Source organism: Equus asinus, chromosome 2 (genome assembly GCF_041296235.1).
Source record: "Equus asinus isolate D_3611 breed Donkey chromosome 2, EquAss-T2T_v2, whole genome shotgun sequence".
Classification (NCBI taxonomy): Eukaryota; Metazoa; Chordata; class Mammalia; order Perissodactyla; family Equidae; genus Equus; species Equus asinus.
This window is the reverse complement of record NC_091791.1, coordinates 151,257,693-151,280,923: the sequence shown is the minus strand read 5'-3', so window position 1 is coordinate 151,280,923 and position 23,231 is coordinate 151,257,693. Positions and strand designations below refer to the sequence as shown.

At 38.9% G+C, this 23,231-nt stretch overlaps 1 protein-coding gene across 4 annotated transcripts in view; it reads left to right on the top strand.

The window, feature by feature from the left end:
* Window positions 1–23,231, top strand: part of SLC28A2 (solute carrier family 28 member 2) — a 65,540-nt gene that overhangs the window by 11,393 nt on the left and 30,916 nt on the right. For 2 of the 4 annotated variants that reach the window (XM_070502155.1, XM_070502150.1), the window contains exons 2-3: window positions 6,715–6,808; window positions 6,941–7,029. In XM_070502155.1, coding sequence (XP_070358256.1) covers window positions 6,728–6,808; window positions 6,941–7,029 — 170 coding nt within the window. In that variant the 5' untranslated portion in view covers window positions 6,715–6,727. Of the gene's footprint in view, window positions 1–2,587; window positions 2,885–5,314; window positions 5,765–6,714; window positions 6,809–6,940; window positions 7,030–23,231 lie in introns of those variants that run through there. The other 2 variants (XM_070502133.1, XM_070502139.1) reach the window with 2 other exon arrangements.

Below are 23,231 nucleotides of genomic sequence, written 5' to 3'. Positions count from 1 at the left end.
CCTGTGCCTTAGAGATGGTCTCTCTCCATACGTTTTCCTTCCTCTCTCAGAAATAGATATGGTACTTTTTACTTGCTGCTTGCTATCCTGTTGTGGAAAAGGAGAGTGTTTTCTGTTTTTCAGGTTCACCCTCAGTCTTACACAGGTAATGCATTGCTGAGTGTTGGGGTCGGACATTATCAGTTATCCTCCCCCCTCCAGTAATAGGAGATCTCTAACGGCCTGGCCCAGGATATTTTTCTGCCTCTCCCTCAGAGGTGTGGGTTTGTTTTTTTCTGTTCATTTCCTCCAGCAGCAGTGAGTCTTCACTTGTGGCTCAGGGGTGTGGCAGGCTTTTCTTCCTCTCCCTCAGTGACTCAAGGCTTTTGTTCTATAGGCGAGATAGGTGAGAAGGATCCAGCTGGAGCTTTGTATCTTTCCTCCAGTGGCAGCTGTTCACCTTTCCCAGGCCTGTACCATTAGAGAGACTTTCTCAAGTTTCCTATCTTACCCACAGTTTTTCTTGTGAGCACTTGGTGAAGTTTGTGAAGAAGAGTCTGCAAGTGGATAAGAATTTCCCTGTGTTGTAGCTCCCAGGCTTCTTATATTCTCTCACTATCCTACCTTTGGCTTTTAGCAATTTGTTAAAATTTTAAATGAATTACCTTTCTGGCTTGATTAGGATCTGGTTCTTCCTCAGTTAAGCAAATGCTGGGTTGGGATGGGTTCAGAAAAGGTGGTAAGTTTTCAGATTATCTAGACATTAAAAATTGTTGTTGTAAAGATGAGAGCAATGCTTTTCCAGCTTTCTACATCCTAATTGGAAGCTAGAAGTCTTATTCTACTTTTTTCCCCCAATTTTTTTTCTCTGTCCTATTTAGATATTTTTTATTGACCACTCCTTGAGTTCACTAACTCTGTCTTCTGCTTTATCCAGTTTGTTAAACCCTTTTAGTTAGTTCTTACTTTTAATTGCTATAATGTGCATTTATTTTTTAAAGCTTCTAATTTTCTTCAAAAATTTCTCTTTTCACCTATTTTCTTCACCTTTCCTCTTATTTTCCTGAAAAGGTTAATCATAGTTATTTTAAAGTCCCTGTCTGATATCTCCAATATCTAAGTCGTACATTCATTGGTTTCTATTATCTGTTTTTTCCTCTTGGTTTTTGGTCATGGTTTTTTTTAATGACTTGTAATTTTAAATTAGATGCCATACATTGTAACTGAAAATTTTTAGGGGCTCTGGATGTTATATATACTTGAAGAGGGTTAGTGTTTCTTTCGTCAGGCATATAGGATAGAAAAGGATTGACTTGATCCTGTTGAGCTTTGTTTTATGCTTGTTATTTCAGCTTTGCCTCTATGCTAGGGCATAGCTTTTATTCCTAAGGTATGTTTCTTATTCCTAGGTTATGGCCCTTTTAAGGTCTCAGTAGAAAGCCTGTGGTGTTTATTAAGGTCCACATCCTCAGTGGGGCTTGAAACTAACATTTCTGTCTCCAGCACCACACAGCTGCTGAAATCTCTGCTCAGGTCTTTAGCACTCCACCTACCGTTTTTTTGCTTAGTTTCTTGGTGTCTTGTTTTGAATACATACAACTTATGAGTTAGCCAATAACTTGGAAATTTGGTTGCAGGTTTTGGGGCTCCTTCATGGTTCTCCTCTTTTTATGATTTTTTTTTCCCTCAAATTGCAGCCATTTTACCTGCCCCAAACTCCAACCTCCATCTCTTCAACCTCATAAGACTACTTGAGTATTATTTCTCTGCATGATGATTTGAAAAATAAAATGCCCTCAGAAAAAGAGCTCGGATGAATGTAGAATTCAACTCTTGTGCTTCTCCTCTCTCAAGGATCATCGACTTTCACATCCTGCTTCCATTGGTTGCTCTGAAATGCTTTCAAAGGATTGTTGTATAATATTGCCTAGCCTTTTTAATTGTTTTCAGCAGGAGGGTTATTAAATACAAGCTACTCCATTAAGACCAAAATTGGAAGTCCCTGTATTCTCTCTAGTTCTGCCTGCTTCTACTAGTAATCAAAGGAGAGGTAAAAGCAGGAAGGATTAAAATCATATATTATTTATATCCTACTTATTTCCTAGATAGGTTTGAAGCAGGTCACTTAGTTTTCCTGGAGTAACTCCTAGGCTTTAGGACAATTATAAGGCCCAGTTTCCAGGGAAATGACAAGAGCTAGCCTTTAATCCTGGCTCTGCCCTAATTAGCTGTATGACTTTAGACAAATTGCTCATCTTCTTTGAGTCTATTGTCTTTATACCTAAAATAGGATTAGTAGCTGACTTGTTCACAAGAATTTTATGAGGATAAACAGTGAAAGCATACGAAAATCTTTTGAAAGACTATAAAGGCTACAGAAACAGAAGTATCTCTTACCGTTCACCCCATAGTCTAGAAATAGCCCAGAACCGGGAGTGGGGACCACAGGGTTTGCCTTCGGCTTAGCCACTAACTAACTGTTGACTCTGGGTCAATCACTTTGTTCTTCCTGATCTGCAGTTTGAGAGAGTTTATCAAACTATAAATGATAAGACAAAAAAAAAAAAAACCACTTAAACAATGAAGCCCAAGTCTGTTTGTGAGGCAACAGTTAATTGAGGGGAGGTACCAGCCAGATTAATTCTCTTCCTCTTGGCAGTTGGGTTATGTTAATAATAGCTGCATTTAAAGGAAGCTTGCATTTCTTGGAAAAGTGAGATGAGTGCTGTAGCCTCATCCTAGAAGATGGACACAGATTTTGACACCTTCTACAGGAAAAGAAAGAGGGAAGAAGGAGGATGAGAGAAGAGAGAGAGATGATCACTGGCATCATTTCACTTTGAACACTAGGATCCCTGCCTATCATTATGCTTGGACCTGGCCCCAGAACTGGCAATCGTCTAAGGTAAAAATGAGAAACAGAGATAAAGTGTGAGCCAGGATGAGCAAGAGAGACTTTACAGTCATATTAAGATGATGGTGAAGCTGATATTTTGACATCGGCTTCAAAATATCTATAATTTTCTGTAATTACCACAAGAATTTACAATAGTAGCCTGCAACTATAAGGTCATCTACTGTTTTCCAAATTATTTTTCTATATTAAATTACTTAATTTTCATAATAATCTTATGAAATAGCATTAGGCAATTAGGAAGGGGCAGAATATCAGAAGGGGCCCAGAGAGGCAGAATGAGTTGCTCTAGGTTGCACAGTATATTTACTCTGCTAGGGCTTTTATGGATGTGTGAGCGTGTGTGCGTGTGCACATGTGTGTGCACACATGGAGCTAGAGAAATAGAACTATGTGTCCCTATTTTTGGTAAATGTTATTATTATCTACATACCCAATAACCTAAGCCAGAATCCTGCGTTTGGTTTTTTTCTCCACTTATTTTACAAATATTTATTGATTACCTAATATTCTGGCAGACCTTGAGCCTGGGGATACAGTGGTAAACAAGACAGAGAGCCTAAGCTTGAGGAGATCGTAGTCTAGTGAGAGACAAGTAAACATTTAGGGTACTGTTTGTTCTGTAGAGTTCTGCAAGAGCATGTTGCAGTAGGAGCACAGGGGAAGGAGTCCCAAGTCTTGTCTGGAAGGAGTTCTAGAAAGCTTCATTGGAGAGGGTGGCCCTGCAACAGAGACTTGAAGGAGGTGTAGGAATCTGCTAGGTGGATAAACTGGGGCAGAGTATTAGAGGCAGAAGGAACAGCATCCACCAAGTTTCACAGGCACAAGGAAACGTGTGTTTAGGGAACAACATGCAGCTAAGTATTACTGGAGGTTAGGAGGAGGAAAAACTAGGTCATTTTGAAGAATTATCTTCCCCCTTTCGTTTATTCCCCCCCTGCTCGATCAATCACCAAGTCCTATAAATTTGTTTACTTCTATTCATCCTCTTCTACTGCTTTGGTTAGAGCCTCATCATGTCTGATTTGGACTATTTTGTCTTCTGACTGCTCCTCTCTCTGTCCCCAATGTGCATACTTCCAATCCATCCTCCTCCTGCCTCCCCATTTGGTTCAGAAGAAGCCCAAATTTTTAGCCTGGCATACAGAGCCCACCTCCATCTGGTACTTGACTGCATCTCCAGGCTTATTTCTTGATAGACCACCTCTACCCTACTCACATTTTGCCCCTCCATTACTTAACTAATTTCTTACTTTATTTTGACCTTCTTTAGTTAATTTCTCAAAAATTTCCCTTCATTGTTAAGCTAATTTTTGCAGCCTCCTTAGCACGTCGGGGAAGGTCTTGCCTCTGTGCATTTGTTTGAGTTTCTCCCTCTGCTGGTAATCTTTTCCTTTCTCCATCCGTGATCCCTTACTTACCTTTCAAGACTTTCCAGACTCAGGGCAAATATTGCCAATTCTGTGAAGCCTGTCTTTTTTTTCCCTTCAATTATTTTATTGAGGTCATAATGGTTTATAACATTTATAATTCCAGGTGTACATTATTGTTTATCAGTGTCTGTATAGACTGCATTGTGCTCACCACCAGCAGTCTAGTTTTTATCCATCACCAGACATATGTGCCCCTTTACCCCTTTTGTCCACCCCCCAACCTCCTTTCCATCTGGTAACCACTAATCTGTTCTCTTTGTCCATGTGTTTGTTTAATCTTCCACATATGAGTGAAATCACGTGGTCTTGTAGTTTGTCTTTCTCTGTCTGGCTTATTTTGCTTAACATTATATCTTCAAGGTCCATCCATGTTGTTGCAAATGCGACGATTTTATTTTTTTTATGGATGAGTAGTATTCCATTGCATATATATATAGCTCATCTTTTCTTTTGAGGAAGATTAGCCCTGAGCTAATATCTGCTGCCAATCCTTCTTTTTTTGTTGGGGAAGATTTGGTCCTGAGCTAACATCCACGCCCATCTTCCTCTACTTTATGTGGGACGCCTGCCAAGGCATGGCTTGATAGGCAGTGCATAGGTCTGTGCCTGGGATCTGAACCAGCAAACCCCAGGCCACTGAAGCGGAGCACACAAACTGGGGCTATGCCACTGGGCCGGCCCCTATACCGCATCTTCTTTATCCATTCACCAGTTGATGGGCACTTGGGTTGCTTGTGAAGCCTTTCTTGACACATCTGTCTTTCCTCACTGATTTGTAAGTTTCTTCATGACAGAGACAATATCTCATTCATCTTTGTGTCCTCAGCACCCAAAACAGTGCCTGGGTGATAGTGAGTACTCCATAAGCATTTGTTGAATGAATTAGTAAAAGTCTTCCCAGTGGTCATTTGGAATCGGATCATGTATAGTCCTGCATTCTGTTGTTTTCCAGGAACTGTCTTTCTGGCACAAAATGGTAAGTTTTCTGAGAGCAGAGTCATTTCTCTTACTTTCTTTTACATGCTCCCCAGTACCTAGTTCAGTGCTGGGCAATGCTTCTGATGATGTGCCTATTAGAAATTCCTGAAGAACTCTTAGACCTGATCCTGCAAAATTGTCTTTAAAACATGAATATTGGGGCTGACCCAGTGGAGTAGTGGTTAAGTTCATGTGCTCCACCTCGGCGGCCTGAGGTTTGCAGATTCGGATCCCAGGTACAGACCTACACACAGTTCACAACACTTCGGCATCCTGCACCAAACAAATATCTAACTTGAGAATTGCACTCCTCTACAGGGAAGAAGGGCTGAACACATGAGCCAATCAGGAAAGCCCCCTCCCTCATCTCCAGCCCATCCCTTCAGAGTCAGGGTCTGTTGGAGCTAAGTTTTCCTTTCTATCCTTCACTGAGGAGCCAGAAGGAATCGTTCACACTGGAGTAAGCAGGGGTGTTGGGGGAGGGCAGGAACTGGATTTGCCAAATTTCTTAACTCATTGTAGTTAGACCAAATTCAAGCAGTTCCATGCCTATACAGGAAGGCCCTAATTTACACAACAAAAGTTGTCTGTTGATGTGTGTTTAATGAAATTATGCTTTAAATGTTTGAAGAGACCGCATTAAAAAAAAAAACAATTCCATGGGGAGGAAAAATTTTTGCAAAGGAAAGAAACATCTGAGAATGAACTTGGTATTAAAATTTGAATGTTTGTCTCTTAGGGTTGCTTATGGTGATGCTCAAATATTTGTTTTAGTGTCTTGATTCTCTCATTTCGTTTCAAAGGTTTCTTTATTTGGGATAATTAATATTCATACTGATTATTCTAAATGTAGGTTTCTTTTATTTAACTAAGGAGGAACTGTTAGATTCTCCAAAAAGAATTTTTGTACTACATTATAGTCAGGAACTTGAAAGCCTTTAATCTTTGTTTTCTCAGCAATATATTGGGGTCTGGGCTCATCCTAGCCCTCTGCCTCCCTTTCTATTTTTTTTCCTTACTCAGCACAGCTCAGGGGGACCTCCCGAAGCCAACAGGAGAAGTTGCCCTCTGACCCTTCATTTAAGGGACAGAACAATTTCCTTTTTAGTCCAGGTCCAGGGCCGCTGGGTAAATCACTGCTTCAGTTCAATTCCTCCTGCCTTTCCTCTCTCTTCTCCTATCTTACTGCCCCTTCTCTAGCTATTCACAATAGGAAATATGTCTATATTTCATTGTTTATTATATTGAAATTATGCTTCCAATCTTCCCAATCCTCTTAAAGAAATCAACTAAACCTCTAAAGATTTTTAGTTTTGTTTTTCCTATGGGTAGCAGGCCCTAAAAATTCTCCCCAGCCCCACATTATAGAATGACCAATCTTTCAGCTTTGGCCATGAATTTGTTTTTCAGTTGAGAACAGGAGATGGAGAAAACAAATGGAGGAGAGGCCATTACTCTGTCCACAGAGGAGACGGGCAGAGAGAACCTGGGGCTGGAGCTCACGGTAATTCACCAGTTTAGATTCTGCACAACATTGTTTGTTGTTGCATGCTCATGTAGGGTTTTTGGCTGCTCTCAATCCCCACTACCCTCAGCAGGGCCCGATGACTGACCCAAACTCTACCTGTGCTTACAGGAAGAAGGAATAAATCCTGAGGGAACCAGGAGGACTGAAGACCAAGGACACAGCCTTGAGGATGGGCTTGGGCCTTCCACTTGCCAGAGGTACAAGTGTTCTGGAATTGGTTCAGTTAGAAAGGGCCTAGGGTGGGATAAGTGTGGTCAGTGGACTCAGAAGAAGTCAAGCTTGCCGCATTCTCAGGGAGCTTGTGGTCTTATTGTGGAGATAAGACTCATGGCCACCTGACGTTAGCATATGCACACACATGGTTTTATATAATTAATTTTTTATATTAACCTGTGCCATAAATAATGGAAATTCAGCAATAGCAGCATTGGTTGGACTGACGACAAAAATAACAGCAACAATGAGCATAATAATGGCTAACATTTATTGAGTACTTACTATTGTGTAGAATGCTTTATGTAATTATTTTTTTTAATGTTCACAGCAACAAGTGGGTAGTAATTTTAATCCCTTTTTTCAATTAGTAAATTGAGGCTTAGAAATTAACTTACTCATATTTTTTTAAAAAAAGCTCTCTGGAATACTCAAATTTGGGGATGGGGAGAAAGAGAAATCAGGAAACACGACAAAGAAGGACCCATGAGGGATAATAGAGAAAGTAAAAAAAGAACAGTCTTTGAAGTCAAAAGAGAAGGAAGTATCAAGAATGGAGGTACTGTCCTGAATGTTAAGTGTAACCAGAGTCAAAAAGGAGTGAGAAAAATCTCTGAATTTGATCATGGGTATGGTTCCAGAAATAATGTCTAAGAAAGCTGTTTAGGTAAAATAGGTCAGATGAAAGCCATGTTCCATGGTGTGGAAAAGGTCTGGGTTTTTACTTAAAGAGTGCAGAAGTCATACAACAAGAAGCTTAGAGGAAGATATCTAGCAGTTTCTAAAGGCAACATATGGATATGATCCAGAACAGCTCCCAAACAAAAGGTTACTTTTGTTTGTTTTCTTCTCTTTATTTTTACGTGTTATGCCTTCTTGGTGGAGTGATCCTTTTATCATTATATACTGCCCCTCTTTGTCTCTCTTTACCTGTTTTATCTTGAAGTTACTTTGTGTGATATAAGTAGGGCAACACCTGCTTTCTTTTGTTTGCCATTAGCTTGGAGTATTGTCTTCCATCCTTTCCCTCTGAGCCTGCGTTTGTCTTTGGAGCTGAGATGTGTTTCCTGGAGGCAGCATATTGTTGGATCTTCTTTTTTAATCCAGCCCACCATTCTGTGTCTTTTGATTGGAGAATTCAATCAATTTACATTCACAGTGATTATTGATATATAAGGGCTTAAAGCTGCCATCTTATCACTCATTTTCCAGCTCTTCTGCATTTCCTTTGTTTCTCATCCCATGTATTTGGGACTACCAATTCAGTTAGGTAGTTTTCTCCTTATCTATCATTTGTGTCTCATTCTAATTATTTGTTTAGTGATTACCAATAGGTTTGTATAAAAAAATCTCATAGATGAGATAGCTCATTTTTTGATAGCCTCTTATTTCCTTAGACTAAGCTGATTCCATCCCTTTCCTCTTCCCCTTCTAAGTTATTATTGTTCTATCTTATTCCATCTTGTGTTGTAAGTTTGTGGTTAGAATGACAAGATTATATTTATTTTGGTGTTTTCCTTCCCTTTATTTTTAATGTTATAATTAAGTGTTTACTAACCTGTTCTGATAGAGAGCTGCAGTTTTCTGAGTTTTGCCTACCTATTTATCTCCTCGCTCAGGGTTTTGTAGCCCCTTTCCTATTTTTTTTCAGTTATTAGGGCCTTCTTGATCAATCCTTCCGTGTTGGGGGGTGTCTTGTGGCAATGAACTCCCTGAGCTTTTGTTTATCTGGGAAAGTTTTTATTTCTCCATCATCTGAAGGATATTTTCGTTGGATAGAGTATTCTTGGCTGAAAGTTTTTGACTTTCAGGATTTTGAATGTATCATTTCACTCTCTCCTAGACTGTAAAGTTTCTGCTGAAAAATCCACTGAAAGCCTGATAGATGTTCCCTCATAAGTTATTTTCTTCCACCTTACTGCCCTTAATATTTTTTCTTTGTCATTGACTTTTGCCAGCTTTACCACTAGATGCCTTGGAGAAGGTCTTTTTACATTGATATAGTTAGGAGATCTATTGGCTTCTTTCACTTGTATTTTCAGCACCTTCCCCAGGTTTGGGAAGTTCTCGGCTATTATTTCTTTGAACAAGCTTTCAGCTCCATTCTCCCTCTCTTTTCCCTCTGGAATACCTATAATCCTTATGTTGCATTTCCAATTGAGTCAGATATTTCTGAAAGAATTTCTTCATTTGTTTTTAGTCTTAGTGCTCTCTCCTCCTCCACTGGAAGCATCTCTATATTTCTGTCCTCTAAATTGCAAATTTGGTCCTCCATCATATCAGCTCTACTGTTCGGGGAGTCCACATTTTTCTTTATCTCATCCATTGTGTTTTTCATCACCAACATTTCTTATTGTTTCTTCCTTATAGTTTCAATGTCTTTTGTGAAGAAGTTCTTGATTTCATTGAACTGTCTTTCTGTATTTTCTTGTAACTCATTTTTTTTTTTTTTATGGCAGCTATTTTGAATTCTCTGTTATTTAGATTATAAGTTTCTGTGCCTTCAGGATTGACTTCTGTGTATGTGTCATTTTCCTTCTGGTCTGGGGATTTAATATATTTTTTCATACTGCATTACAGCATGGATTTGTGCCTCCGCATAGTTATAATATCTGGTTGCGGCTTCCACTTGCCACCACTGGGTGGAGGTCAGGAGCTGTGTATTCAGAACCTGCCATGATCTGTGGCTCCCTCGCTCCAGGTGCTGACTGTTCTTCTGTGTGTGCAGTGCTCTGGGTGACTGCTGAACTGGAGTGCCAGGCAGGGGGAGGGGCACTTTCTTTCACCTGTGCGATCTCCTCAGTGCTGACTGCTTTTCTGTCTGTGAGGCACTCTGGCCAACCACTGAGCTGGAGTGCAGGGCAGCGGGAGGGGGCACTTTCTTTCACCTGCATGATCCCCAGGGTGTTCTCACTGGGCCCTTGCTATCTGCTGTCCTGGGGTGCTAGCTTGATTAAGCCACCCCCACAATAGCTTAGTTACCTCTGTGTGGGGCTTTCCCACAGGCTGTGAGGGAACTCAGAGACTGATGGTGTTCCTGCAGAGGGCCACCCTACCCCCTTTCCTCTCAGAGCTGTGCACAGTCCCATGGTTGCTGCTGTTTGGGAGGAAGAGAAGATCCTCTTTACCTCCTTCCAGTTCCCCCACGGGGTCCAGAACCTCCACCTTCAGACATATGGCTGTGTGGGTCTCTCAGACATCTTTTGTGTGGTGACAATGTCCTCTGCTGGTGTATAAATGTCCTTTTCTTTGTATCTTAGAGGGGAAAATTTAAGAGGAGAGCTCACTCCGCCATGATGCTGATGTCACTCCTCTTGCCTTTATTTTTAAGAATGAACCCAGTGACTTCATAGAGAAAATAAGCTGAAAAACTTAAATTCTATTTCCTTCTCCAGAAATTCACTTCTATATACAGGCATACCTTGGAGATATCGTGGGTTTGGTTCCAGACCACTGCAATAAAGCGAGTCACACAAAGTTTTTGGTTTCCCAGTGCATATAAAAGTTATGTTTATACTATATTATAGTCTATTAAGTGTGCAACAGCATTATGTCTTTAAAAAACAATGTACATACCTTAATTAAGAAATACCTCATTGCTAAAAAATGCTAACCATCATCTGAGCCTTCAGTGAGCCAAAATCATTTTGCTGGTGGAGGGTCTTATAAAAAAATGCAATATCTGTGAAGTGCAATAAAGCAAAGTACAATAAAATGAGACATGTCTGTACAAATTGATATATATCATTTGATATCTATCAATGTGGGCATTACTACCTTGTATTTTTGTTTTCCACTTATTTTATATATCACATTTCTGTGAATTGACAGTAAACTTTTTGTAAAATTTTCATGCTTACATAATATTTCATACTTTGTTTAGCAGTATAGTGATCAACATGAATTCTAGAGTCAGGCTGCTCAGGTCTATATCTGAACTCTACCCAGTGGTGTGCTGGTAAATGTTTAAGAATTGACTCTCCAACAGTAGTTTTGCCATGAATATTGGTTTGTATTTTTTCACTTTAATGAGTAAGACCCTGGGTTGGCAAACTTTTTCTTTAAAGGACATGAGTGTAAATATTTCAGGTTTATGGGCCATATGGCCTCTGCCACAACTACTCAACTCTATCATTTTAGCAGGAAAGCAGCCACAGATGATACTAAACAAATAGGCATGCCTGAGTTCTAATAAATCTTTATTTATAAAAACAAAGTGGGATAGACTTGCCCACAGACCATAGTTTGCTGATTCTTGATCTAGACAAAATAATAAATCAAGTCTTATTTGTAGCATTTGAGTGCAAATACTCTCAACATGGCTGATTTCAAGCTACCAATGGGATGCCATTGAACAAGGAGTTGGAGAGAAATGCATAATAGCATATCATTATAAGATCTCCACCATACACATACAAGAGACATAACTTCAAGAGCTTAGATAATAGTAAAATGTAGCAAAATAATTAGGAAGTGATGAGTTTGGAGTATAGTCATGCACCACATATGACATTTCATTCAACAATGGACCACATACACGATGGTGATCCCATAAGATTAGTACCAATAGTCTAGGTTTGTAGTAGGCTATACCATTTGGTTTGTGTAAGTACACTCTATGATGTTAGCATATGAATGAAATAGCCTAATGACACATTTCTTACAACGTAACCCTGTCATTAAGTAATGCATGACTGTATTTACTACCCTTGGTTTTGTTTTTTTTTTGTGAAGAATATTGGCCCTGAGCTAACATCTGTTGCCAATCTTCCTCTTTTTGCTTGACGAAGATTGTCGCTGAACTAACATCTGTGCCGATCTTCCTCTATTTTGTATGTAGGATACTGCCACAGCATGGCTTGATGAGCAGTGTGTAGGTCCATGTCCAGGATCCAAACCTGTGAACCCTAGGCCACTGGGGCGGAACACATGAACTTAACCACTATGCCACTGGGCCAGCCCCCGTTACCCTTGTTTTTAATGTAATTTATTTAATTTTAAATTTGTATAATTTAATTTTTAATAGTGGCTTGAACAATTCCTGCAAATTTAACAATCAGCTCTCCCCAGCCAGTATAAGCAGCCTTCCTTGCACTATAGACTCTACTAGTTACCAGACATTGGGCAAATTACTTATCTTCCCTAAGCCTCAGTTTTCATCCTGTAAAACAAGGATAATGTTAGTACTTAGCTGAAAGGCCCTTGATATAGTTTGTTAGATTGTTGTTGGCACCTTAAACTGCTCTGCATAATTGTGTATAATTGATGTATAATTGAGTTCATCACCTCAAATTTGTCAACTTTGTGTTTTCTCATATGAAAAATTTTAACAGTTACATAGATATAAAATTATGCTTTAAAGTTATAATTTAGGAGTGATGTCACCAAGATGGTGCCATAGGTCATTCCTCACTTTGCACCCCCTCACAAGAACAACTAATATCTATTCAAGAACAAGACACCACTGAGAGAATCCTAGAACACAGTGGTGAGGCTGAAGCACCCTCTGCACCTCAGAGACCAAGATAGACTGCATTAGAAGGATAAGAGAAGTGACTACATGTTGACTGCATTGTCCCTCTCCCAAGACAGTGCAGCACCATGTGAAGAGGTCTCCCCTGAGCCTCCAGTTCCTCCAGCAGGAAAAGAGAACCCAGGAGAAACAACAAGCCTTCTCAGCACTGGGGTCACTTTGTGGGAGCCCCTCCTTTGATCTCATACAATGGAGATTTCAGGGGAATCTGTAGGGCTCCACCACTGAGAATCTGACTGTGACAGAGAAGGAGGGAGGGGCTTGCAATGACCAGCACATGAATTGTGGCAGATTGAGTTCATACCTGCAGTGCCTAAGTGGTAATCCCAACCAGTGGCTTTGCTCATCTGCAGAACCAAGTCAGGGGCCACTTTGACAAGGGAACTCAGCAGGGTGAAGATCTGCCTGATTTGGATCCTCAAAAGAGGAGTTTTGCAGGTCCTAGAGCCTGGTTTGGTCACACCCAGGCAAGGGGCTGAGTCACAGCCTCACTCATTTTGGAGAGTACCTTCCCACTCCATCTGACCAGTAGGGCTGGTGACATCTCCTAGAAGCTGTGTGGCCCAGTGGCACTCAAGCTGAGAAGTGGGCAGGCAGAGCTGATCATCCCCACAGCAAAGCCAGTACCGGGCATGGAGGCTTCTCATGCTACACACAAGCAGGAGGATTAACTCATAGAAAAGGCTGAGGGTAGCTCCCTACCCTTCCCAGCTGGAAAGCCTATTTGGAAAATTTAGGGTAGCCTAGAGCCAACCCTCCCATTACTGCCCAGGTAAGGGGGCTGAGACATAGCCCCACCCACCATAGAGCATGTCTTCTGGTCCCATCAGACCAGAAGGGCTGGTGAAAACACCTGAAAGCTATGCAGCCCAGCTGTGCTTGTGCTGAGAAAGGGCAGACAGAGCTGATAGTTTGCAGAGCAAAGCCAGTGACCCTATTCAGCCAGGGAACTCGGGGTGCAAGTCAGCTTGAGTTAGACAACAAACAAAGAGCTTTACTGGTTTTAGACCTGCTAAATTTGCCAGAGAGGGAGTCCAACTCGTAGCCCTACACATTGCTGAATACAGCCTTCAGTCTGTGTGACCAAGGAACCTCTAGAGCACACAGGAAGCTGTATAGCCCATTCAACAGCCCTGCGTAGAGTGGCACTTGAACAGAGAGCACAGGATGCATCTTCCCCCATTTTCAGAGCAAAACTTGTGGCCTCACCTGACCAGGGATTTCAGGCCTGATTTGGCCCCCAAACAATGAGCTGTACAGGCCCTGGGCCCTGGTGTGCTGCCCTGCCAGGGCAGTGAAGCTAATTCATAGCCTCATCCACTACTGAATATAATACCTAGTCCTGACCATCTAGTAAGCCTGACCAGAGACTTCAGGCAACCACAGAGCCCATCTTACAGCCTCACTTGTGTGGGGAACCAAGCCAGCAGTCCTATCCAACTGTTCTTGGTCAGTGGCATACCTGCCCTTCCCCATCCTCAGAGCTTGAACAGTTGCCTCACCCAAAAGTAGACCATAATAGCAAGCCCCACCCAAAGATAGTGCATACACTATTCTAGTGCATACACACCTAGAAGCCCAAACTGAGCTGTCTGGTGAAGAAGTGTATCTGCCAAAGCAAATCTGTAAAGTCTGGAAGAGAAGACCGCTTATTCAAATGTACAGATACCAACGTAAGGAATCAAGGATCACAGTCTGGTAAATATGACACCATCAAAGGAAACTAATAAAACTCCAATAACTGATCCTAAAGAAATGGAGATCTATGAACTGTCAGACAAAGAATTCAGAATAACTCTCTTAAGGAAGTTTAGTGAACTACAAGAAAACAGAGAGGCAACCAAATGAAATTAGGCAAAAAATACACAAACGAAACAAGAAGTTTCACAAGGAAAAGGTAACCATCAAAAAAACCCAAAAAACAAAACAAAACAAAAAACAAATGGAAATCCTAGAGTTGAAAAACACAATAACTGAGCTGAAGAATTCAACCGAGAGTTTCCAAAGTAGACTCAACCATGTGAAAGAAAGAATCAGTGACCTGGAGGATAGGACATTGGAAATTGCCTAGTGAAAGAACAAAAATTCAAAAGAATGAAAAAGAGTGAAGAAAGCCTATGGGAATTATAGGACACAATGAAAAGAAACAATATTTGCCTTATGGGAATTCTAGAATGAGAAGAGAAAGAGAATGGAACAGAAAGCATATTTAAAGCAATAGTGGCTGAAAACTTCCCAAACCTGGAGAGAGAAATGGACATCCAGATCCATAAGGGCCAAAGGATCCCAAATAGGTTGAACTTGAATAGGGCTAGACTAAGGCACATTATAATTAAATTGTCAAAAGTCAAAGACAAAGAAAGAATTTTAGGAGCAGCAAGAGAAAATAGAGAGGCAACATGCAAGGGAATCCTCATAAGACTATCAGTGGATTTCTCAACAGAAACTTTTCAGGCCAGGAGAGAATGGAATGACATATTCAAAATATTGAAAGAAAACAATTGTCAACCAAGAATCCTATACCTGGTAAAGTTGTCCTTCAGAAACAAAGGGGATAAAGACTTTCCCAAACAAACAAAAGCTGAGAGAGTTCATAACCATCAGACCTGCCCTACAAGAAATGCTAAAGGGAGTTCTTTGAGTGGAAGTAAAAAGATGCTAATTAACATCATAAAAACAAAAAAAGTAGTTTAAATCTCAGTGTTAATTGTAAATATATAGGCCTAGTTAGATTCTGCAATATGATAATAGTGATACATAACTCACTTAAAACTCTAGTCTAAAAGTAAAAAAAAAGTAGCAAAAATAACCATAAATATAATCATCTATTAGTTACACAATGTTAAAAACATGTAAATTGTAATAGCAATAACCTAAAATGTGAGAAAGAGAAGAAGAAAAGTGTAAGGTATACAAATTCTATTGAAGTTAAGTTGTTATAAATTTAAAATATGGTGTTATAAGTTAAAGATATTTTATGTAAGCCACGTGGTAACCACAAAGGAAAACCTTGTCGTAATTACACAAAAGAACACAATAAAGAAATCAAAGCACACTGATATCAAAAGACATCAAAACATAAAAAAGACAGTAGGATGAGAAACAAGGAACGATGGATCTACAGAACAACCAAAAAACAATTAACAAAATGGCAATAGTAAGTCCTTTACCTGTCAATAATTACTTTAAACATAAACAGATTAAATTCTCCAATCAAAAGTCATAGAATGGCTGAATGAATAAAAAAATAAGATACAACAATATACTGCCTAAGAGACTTACTTTAACCTTAAAGACACACATAGACCGAGAGTGAAGGGATGGAAAAAGACACTTCCAGCAAATGTTGACAAAAAAAAAAAAAAAAAGCAGGAGTAGCTATACTTATAACAGACAAAATAGACTTTAAACTAAAAATGTCAAAAAGAGATGAAGGTCTCTTTTTATCACACAATGATAAAGGGGTCAATACATCAAGAAGATATAACAATTGTAAATATTTATGCACCCAACATCAGAGCACCTAAATACATAAAGCAAAAACTAGCAGAGCTAAAAGGAGAAATACATAGTAATACAATAATAGTTGGGGACCTTAATACCCCACTCTCAACAATGGATAGATCATCTGAACAGAGAATCAACAAGGAAACAGCAGATTTGAATAACACTATAGACCAAATGGACCGAATAGACATACACAGAACATTCTATCAACAACGGCAGAATACACATTCTTCTCAAGTGCACATGAAACATTTTCTAGGATAGGACATATGTTAGGCCACAAAACAAGCACTATTCAACATAGTACTGGAAGTCCTAGCTAGAGTGATCAGGCAAGAAAAAGAAATAAAAGGTATCAGAATTGGAAAGGGAGAAGTAAAACTGTCTCTACCTGCAGATGATATGATTTTATATATAGAAAATCTTAAAGACTCAGCCAAAAAAAAACCTGTTAGATCTAATCAATGAATTCAGTAAAGTTGCAAGATGCAAAATTAGCATACAAAATCAGCAGTGTTTCTAGCTACTAACAACAAAATTTCTGAAAAAGAAATAAATAAAGGGATCCCATTTACAATAGCATCAAAAACAACAAAATACTTAGGAATAAGTTTAACTAAGGAGGGGAAAGATCTTTAGGCTGAAAACTAGAAGACACTGATGAAGGAAATCAAAGAAGACACAAATAAATGGAAAAGTATCCCATCTTCACAGGTTGGAAGAATTAATATTGTCAAAATGTCAATACTACCGAAAGCCATCTATAGACTCAATGCAATCCCTATCAAGACTTCAATGACATTTTTTACAGAAGTGGAAAAAACACTCCTAAAATTTATATGGAACCACAGAAGACCACAAATAGCCAAAGAAATCCAGGGAAAGAAGAACAAAGCAGGAGGTATCACACTTCCTGATTTCAAGCTATATATACTATAAAGCTGTCGTCATCAGACAGTATGGTTATGGCATAAAAACAGATAAATAGACAATGGAACAGAATTGAGAGCCCAAAAATAAACCCTCAGCATATATGGTCAACTAATACTTGACAAGGGAGCCAAGAATATTCAATGGAGAAAAGACAGTTTCTTCAATAAATGTGCTGGAATAACTGGATATTCACATATAGAAGAAAGAAATTGGACCCTTATATTACACCACTCATAAAAATTAACTTGAAATGGACTAAAGACTTAAATGTAAGACATGAAACTCCTAGAAGAAAACATGGGAACAAAGCTCCTTGACATGGCTCTTGGCAATGCTTTTTTGGATATGACTCCTGAAGCACAAACAACAAAATAAAAAACAAACAGGTGGGATTACATCAAACTAAAAAGCTTCTGTACAGCAAAAGAAACCATCAACAAAGTGAACAGACAACCTATGGAAGGGGAAAAAAGTATTTTCAAACCATATACCTGATAAGGGGTTAACATCCAAAACATATAAAGAATGCATACAACTCAATAACAAAAAAACATAACCCAATTAAAAAATGGGCAAAGGACCTGATTAGACATTTCCCCAAAGAAGATATACAAAAGGCCAACAAGTACATGAAAAGATGCTCAACATCATTAGTCATTTGGGAAATGTACATTAAAGTCATAGTGAACTATTACCTCACACTTAGAATGGCCATCATCAAAAAGACAAGAGATAACAAATGCTGGTGTGGATGTGGAGAAAAGGGAATGCTTGTGCATTGTTGGTGGGATTGTAAATTGGTACAGCCACCATGGAAAACAGTATGAAGGATCCTCAAAACATTAAATACAAAACCACCATATTATCTCGCAATTCCACTTCTGGGAATATATCCAAAGGTAATGAAAACACTAACTCAAAAAGATATCTGCACGCTCATGTTCATAGCAGCATTATTTACAATACCCAAGACATGGAAACAATCTAAGTGCCTATCAACGGATGAATGGATAAAGAAGTTGTTCTATGTATATATACAATGGAACATTATTAAGCCATAAAAAACGAAGAAATCCTACCATTTGAAACAACATGAATGAAACTTGAAGGCATTATGCTAAGTGAAATAAGTCAAACAGAGAAAGACAAACAATGAATGATCTCACTTACATATGGAATCTACAATAAACTCATAGGAAAAGAGATCATACTTGTGCTTACCAGAGGCGGGAGGTATGGGAGGGGGAACTGGAAGAAGGTGGTCAAAAAAGGTACAAACTTCCAGTTATAAGACAAATAAGTAGTAGGGATGTAATGTACAGTACGATGATTATAGCTACCACTGCTGTATAATATATAGGAAAATTGTTAAGAGAGTAAATCCTAGTGTTCTTATCCCAAGGAGAAATTTTTTTTTCCTTTATTCTTTTTGTTGTATCTATATGAGAAGATGGATGTTAGCTGAACCTATTGTAATCATTTCACAATGTATGTAAATCAAACCATCATGCTGTATGCCTTAAACTTATACAGTGATAATACATGTCAATTATTCCTCAATAAAACTGGGAGTGGTGGGGGAGAAAGATTTTTTAGCGGCAAAAAAGTTGGTTTACAGATTGTTGATGACCTTCACATTTTAGGCTCTGTTAGCCTGTGTTATAAACCATTCTACCACCGGAGGGAATTCTAATTATTTTCTCTGATGAATCCTGTATTCCAATCAAACTGCATTTTTATGTACAATTTAATTTGCAATTAATCAAAGACATATAAAACTGACCATTAGAGCTTGTCATTAATAAAAATTAACTAGTCTTACCAAAAAAACTATAACTTGCATTTTTCTAAATTCTAGTAAAGCTACACACTTTCCTCATTTGTGTTACTTTCTGTGTTTCTGTGTGTGATTTGCTTTTCTTTATCAGCTACAGTAGAATCTGGATTTTGAACTTCATTTCCTTTCTGCTGAAGTATTCAAATAGCACCCATATAGATTTCTTGTTTCCAATTCTCCCCACTAATCGCCAACCTATTCTACCCAAACTGCCCAAAGCATGCCTCTGAATTCCCTTGTTTAGAAACCTCTATGGCTCCCCATTGGTTCCTGAACTGAACCCAACTCCACAGCCTGGCATTTCCCCCAATCTTCCCTCCTCCAACCATGGTTTGTACCTAACTTGACTTTCCAACGTTAACTCTTACAATTGCCTTTCTAATGCTCCCCTATGCTCTGGTCAGAGTCAATCATCAGTTGTTCCTTACGTATAACTTCATTTCTTGCCTCTGTGTCATGCTTTCCATCATTCCTTCTGAGTGAAATGTCTTTTCATTTTACACCTTTCTGCCTAAATACAACATATCCTTTAAGGCCCAACTCAAGAGCAATCATGTCCACGATGACACCACAAATGGTCCTCCTTGGCCCCTTCTTCCTCCAAACTCCCGTAACATTCTATTTGACCCTCTCTAATAGCACTTAAAACTTTTGACATTGTATCACAGACTTACATCTACATTGTATCCCCTGTACTAAACTGTGAGTACATTAAGGGCAAGATTCATGTCTATTTCATCCTTTTATCTCCTGTAGCACCTGATACAATGCTTTACCCATAGTATATACTCAAAAACTCCACAATATTAAAAATTCAATAGATATATGTTAGGCTAATAAATTCTTCATAGAGACAATAGACTTTATCAGTTATTTTTTAATGTATATGTTTTTTTCAATTCTTCTTTGTTTCTGTATTGCTTTTTAAATATGCTGTTTATTTCTCTTCTTGTTCGTTTGATTAACACTGATGATCTGGGATTCTTTGTAGGATACAATATGAAGTGTGGCTGTAAGCTGATGCTTTACCATACTGATATTCAATTTCCCAACAATTGTTTTTAAATGTGAGCCCTTTCTCCATTCTGATATTGTTTCAAGTTTGGCATTCATTAAGTTAATGTGATAGTTTGAATCTATTATTTCACTGTGACGGTTCTGTGTATTTAATATATCATAATTATTTATAATTTATTTTAAAATTTGGTGGGCCAAGTATTTGCATTAGTTTTCCCTTTAAATAATATTTGTCAGCATTCTTGTTGGTTTATTCTTCAAATAAGTTGTCTTATAAAATTCTAAAAACATTCATGTGGGGAGTGAAATTGTTATTGCATTAAGAGTCCATATTAATTTGCAGAGCATTGCTGCCTTTCATCTTTTTGGTTTACCCAAGCAGGACAATGGTGTAACTCCTTGTTTATTCATATCCTCTTTATATCTGCCACTAGAGTCATACAATTTTAGAAAGTAAATTTCTTTGTCCTGACTAGTACCATATTTCATCGGTTCTAAGAAGCAATTTCTTCACATTTCACATTTTCACAATTTTTTCACATATCAGTAACTGGGATATGTCATAATTGATTGTATGTCATAGTTTAATGGTCACCATTCTTTGCCTTTTTAATGAAGCATAGCGTACATACAGAAAACTAAACATATCTTAAGTGTGCCCCTCAATGAATTTTCATAAAGTGAATTCTCATATGACCATCACCCAGATTAAGAACCATAATGCTACCAGTATCCCAGAACCATTTCTTCCCCCTTTTGAGTCACAACGTCCCTGATGGTGATCGCTATCCTGATTTTTAGTATCATAGGTTCATTTTTGCCTGTTTTTGGACTTCATATGGAAAACCCAATTTACACTTTTAATGAAAATAAAGTCCATTTGTATTTTTAATGGAAATATACCATACATACTCTTTTGTGTCCGGCTTCTTTCGCTCAACATCATGTTTGGGAGATTCTTCCAGATGGTTGCACGTATTATAGACTGTATATTCTTAATTGGTGGATAGCATTTCACTGTGCAAATAGACCACTACTTCCTTGTCTATTTTATTGTGGTTGAGAATTTGAGTAGTTTCTACTTTTTTCTATTATAAATAGTACTGCTATGAACATTCTTGTACATGTCTTGTAGTAAACATATGTACACCTTCCTACTGGGTATATATCTTGGAGTAGAATTGCTGTGCCACAGGGTAAGCTTAGGTTTAATAGGTTTAATAGATGCTAAACATGGTTGTACAATTTTCACTCTGTAGCAGTGTCATGAAAATCTGTCTTTTTTCATTTTCTCCACTCTAAGTGTGTAGTATTATCACACTGTAGTTTTGCTTTGCATTTTCCTAATGACTAATAAAAATTGAGCACCTTTTCCAATTTTTCTGGCCACTGAATAGTCTCTTTTGCAAAGTTCCCATTCAAATCTTTAACTAGTAGCATTTTTCTTGCTTAGCATTTAAAAAATATTACATTTTACAGTTGATGAAATACAAAATTAATACCTTATATGTTATTGTTACCACTGTAAGTGATATTTTTCTCTATACTTTCTAGCCATCTGCCACGAGTATACAGGCAATTAATTTTTGTGGCTTTATTACATCTATCCATCTACCCTTTCCTTCATTAGCAAGCACTTATTCAACATCTATTATGGGTCAAACACTTATTAGCAACCTGAAACAATAATAATAAATGCTAGGTCCTCAGGCCTCAAGAATACAACGATGAAAACAGAAATGTACCTTTCCCTGATATGCTCACAACCTGAGGAAATCAGGGAAACAGAAAAATGACAGTATCCTACTAAAGCGCAAGTGCTAGAATAGAGACATAAAATGCCACAAGATCACAGGAAAATGAACAACTGATTCTGACTGGGAGTGAAGGAAGGCCTCACCTAGGAGGTGACATTTAGTTGGATCTTGAAGGATGAATAGGAGTTTTTCAGATGGAGAATGATAATAGAGCATACCAAGCATGTGGCTGTGAGAGGTTCTTGTGTGTCCTGCGAAGGTAAGATATTCAGTGTGGCAGAATGCTGAGTTGTATGGTGGGAAAGAGGCAAGCAGTGAGGTTGTGAGACTGGAAATGTCCATTAGGGACATGTTATAAAGCCCTAAGGGGTCTGGTTTTATACTAGGGAGTAAAGGGGTTTTTAAGCAGGAGAAGGAAAGGAATGACTTTGTAACTGACAGCAACGTGGAAGGGGAATTGGAGTGGGGAGAGACTATTGGCAGGAAGCCAGTTAAAAGGCTCTTGCAGTTGTCCAAGCAAGAGATGAAGAGGGTCTGGGCTAAGGCAGGGGTGAGTGGAAGAGATTAGAGAAGTTAAATCTCAGAGACACTTTTGGAGCAGAACTGACAAGATTTATTGATTGAGTAAAGGCCAGCCACTCTCAAGACACACACTCAGACCCCTGTCTTGATCCTCTCTTACTCCTCCTGTTCTTGGTTCCTCAGGACATCCTTAATCTGATCCTTCAATTCAAACTGATAATAGCTTCTCTTTCTTTTAATTACTCTTTCTGAACTTAGCCGTTTCTCTAAAGCAATTTAGCAAAACATTTTAAGGAGAGTCCTTTCTGTTGTTTGAATTCAAAAAAGTGTGCTGGTAGTGAGGGGTGTTTGTTTTTAAGAAGTTGTGAACTTGAGCACATTTGATGGTTGAAAGAAGGAGGAAGGAAAGTCAGAGAAAGAGAAGGAATGGATGATGGAAGGGGATGAAGATAGTGAAACAAACAATTGTCAGAATGAGTCCCTTAGGAGTTGTTAGGAGGTGGAAGTGAGATTAAGAGTTGGAGGATTTGCCTTGGTAAGTGGGAAGGCCAGTTTTTCCTAAAATGTTAGGAGCCTGAGAAGCTATCGGATCAGAGATGTGCTAAAGGGTCTAAGGCCAGAGAGGCTGAATTTCTGTAAAGTAGAGGGTGTATCTGCTGAGAGCAAAGGCAACTAGGCTACTTGAGAGTGTCCCTCTCCTCTCAGCCCCACTGCGGACCCTCAGCTCTATGCCCCCTATGCTGAGTGGTAGAGCTGAGTGATGCTAGGGTCCTGGGGCTGGCTTGGCAGGGAAGCATCCTGTCCTAAGTTCAGGTCTGGCTGGGGAAGGGGCAGTAGACTTGAAAGAGGCTCTTCTGCCCTGGAGGAAAACAGTCATGCAGTTTTCCCTAGTTTGTCTTCTAACTACCACCTCTTCTGGTTCTTGACTCCAGAAATGAAGAGTTGGGTGTTACTAAAATTTTTGTTTACATGGATGGTTTTTCATTCAAGCTAATTACCAGGAAAGGAGATAATGATCATATACCAGATCAATGTTGCTTTAAACCTAGTTGAACTTCAGCTTTAAATTCTGATCAGATG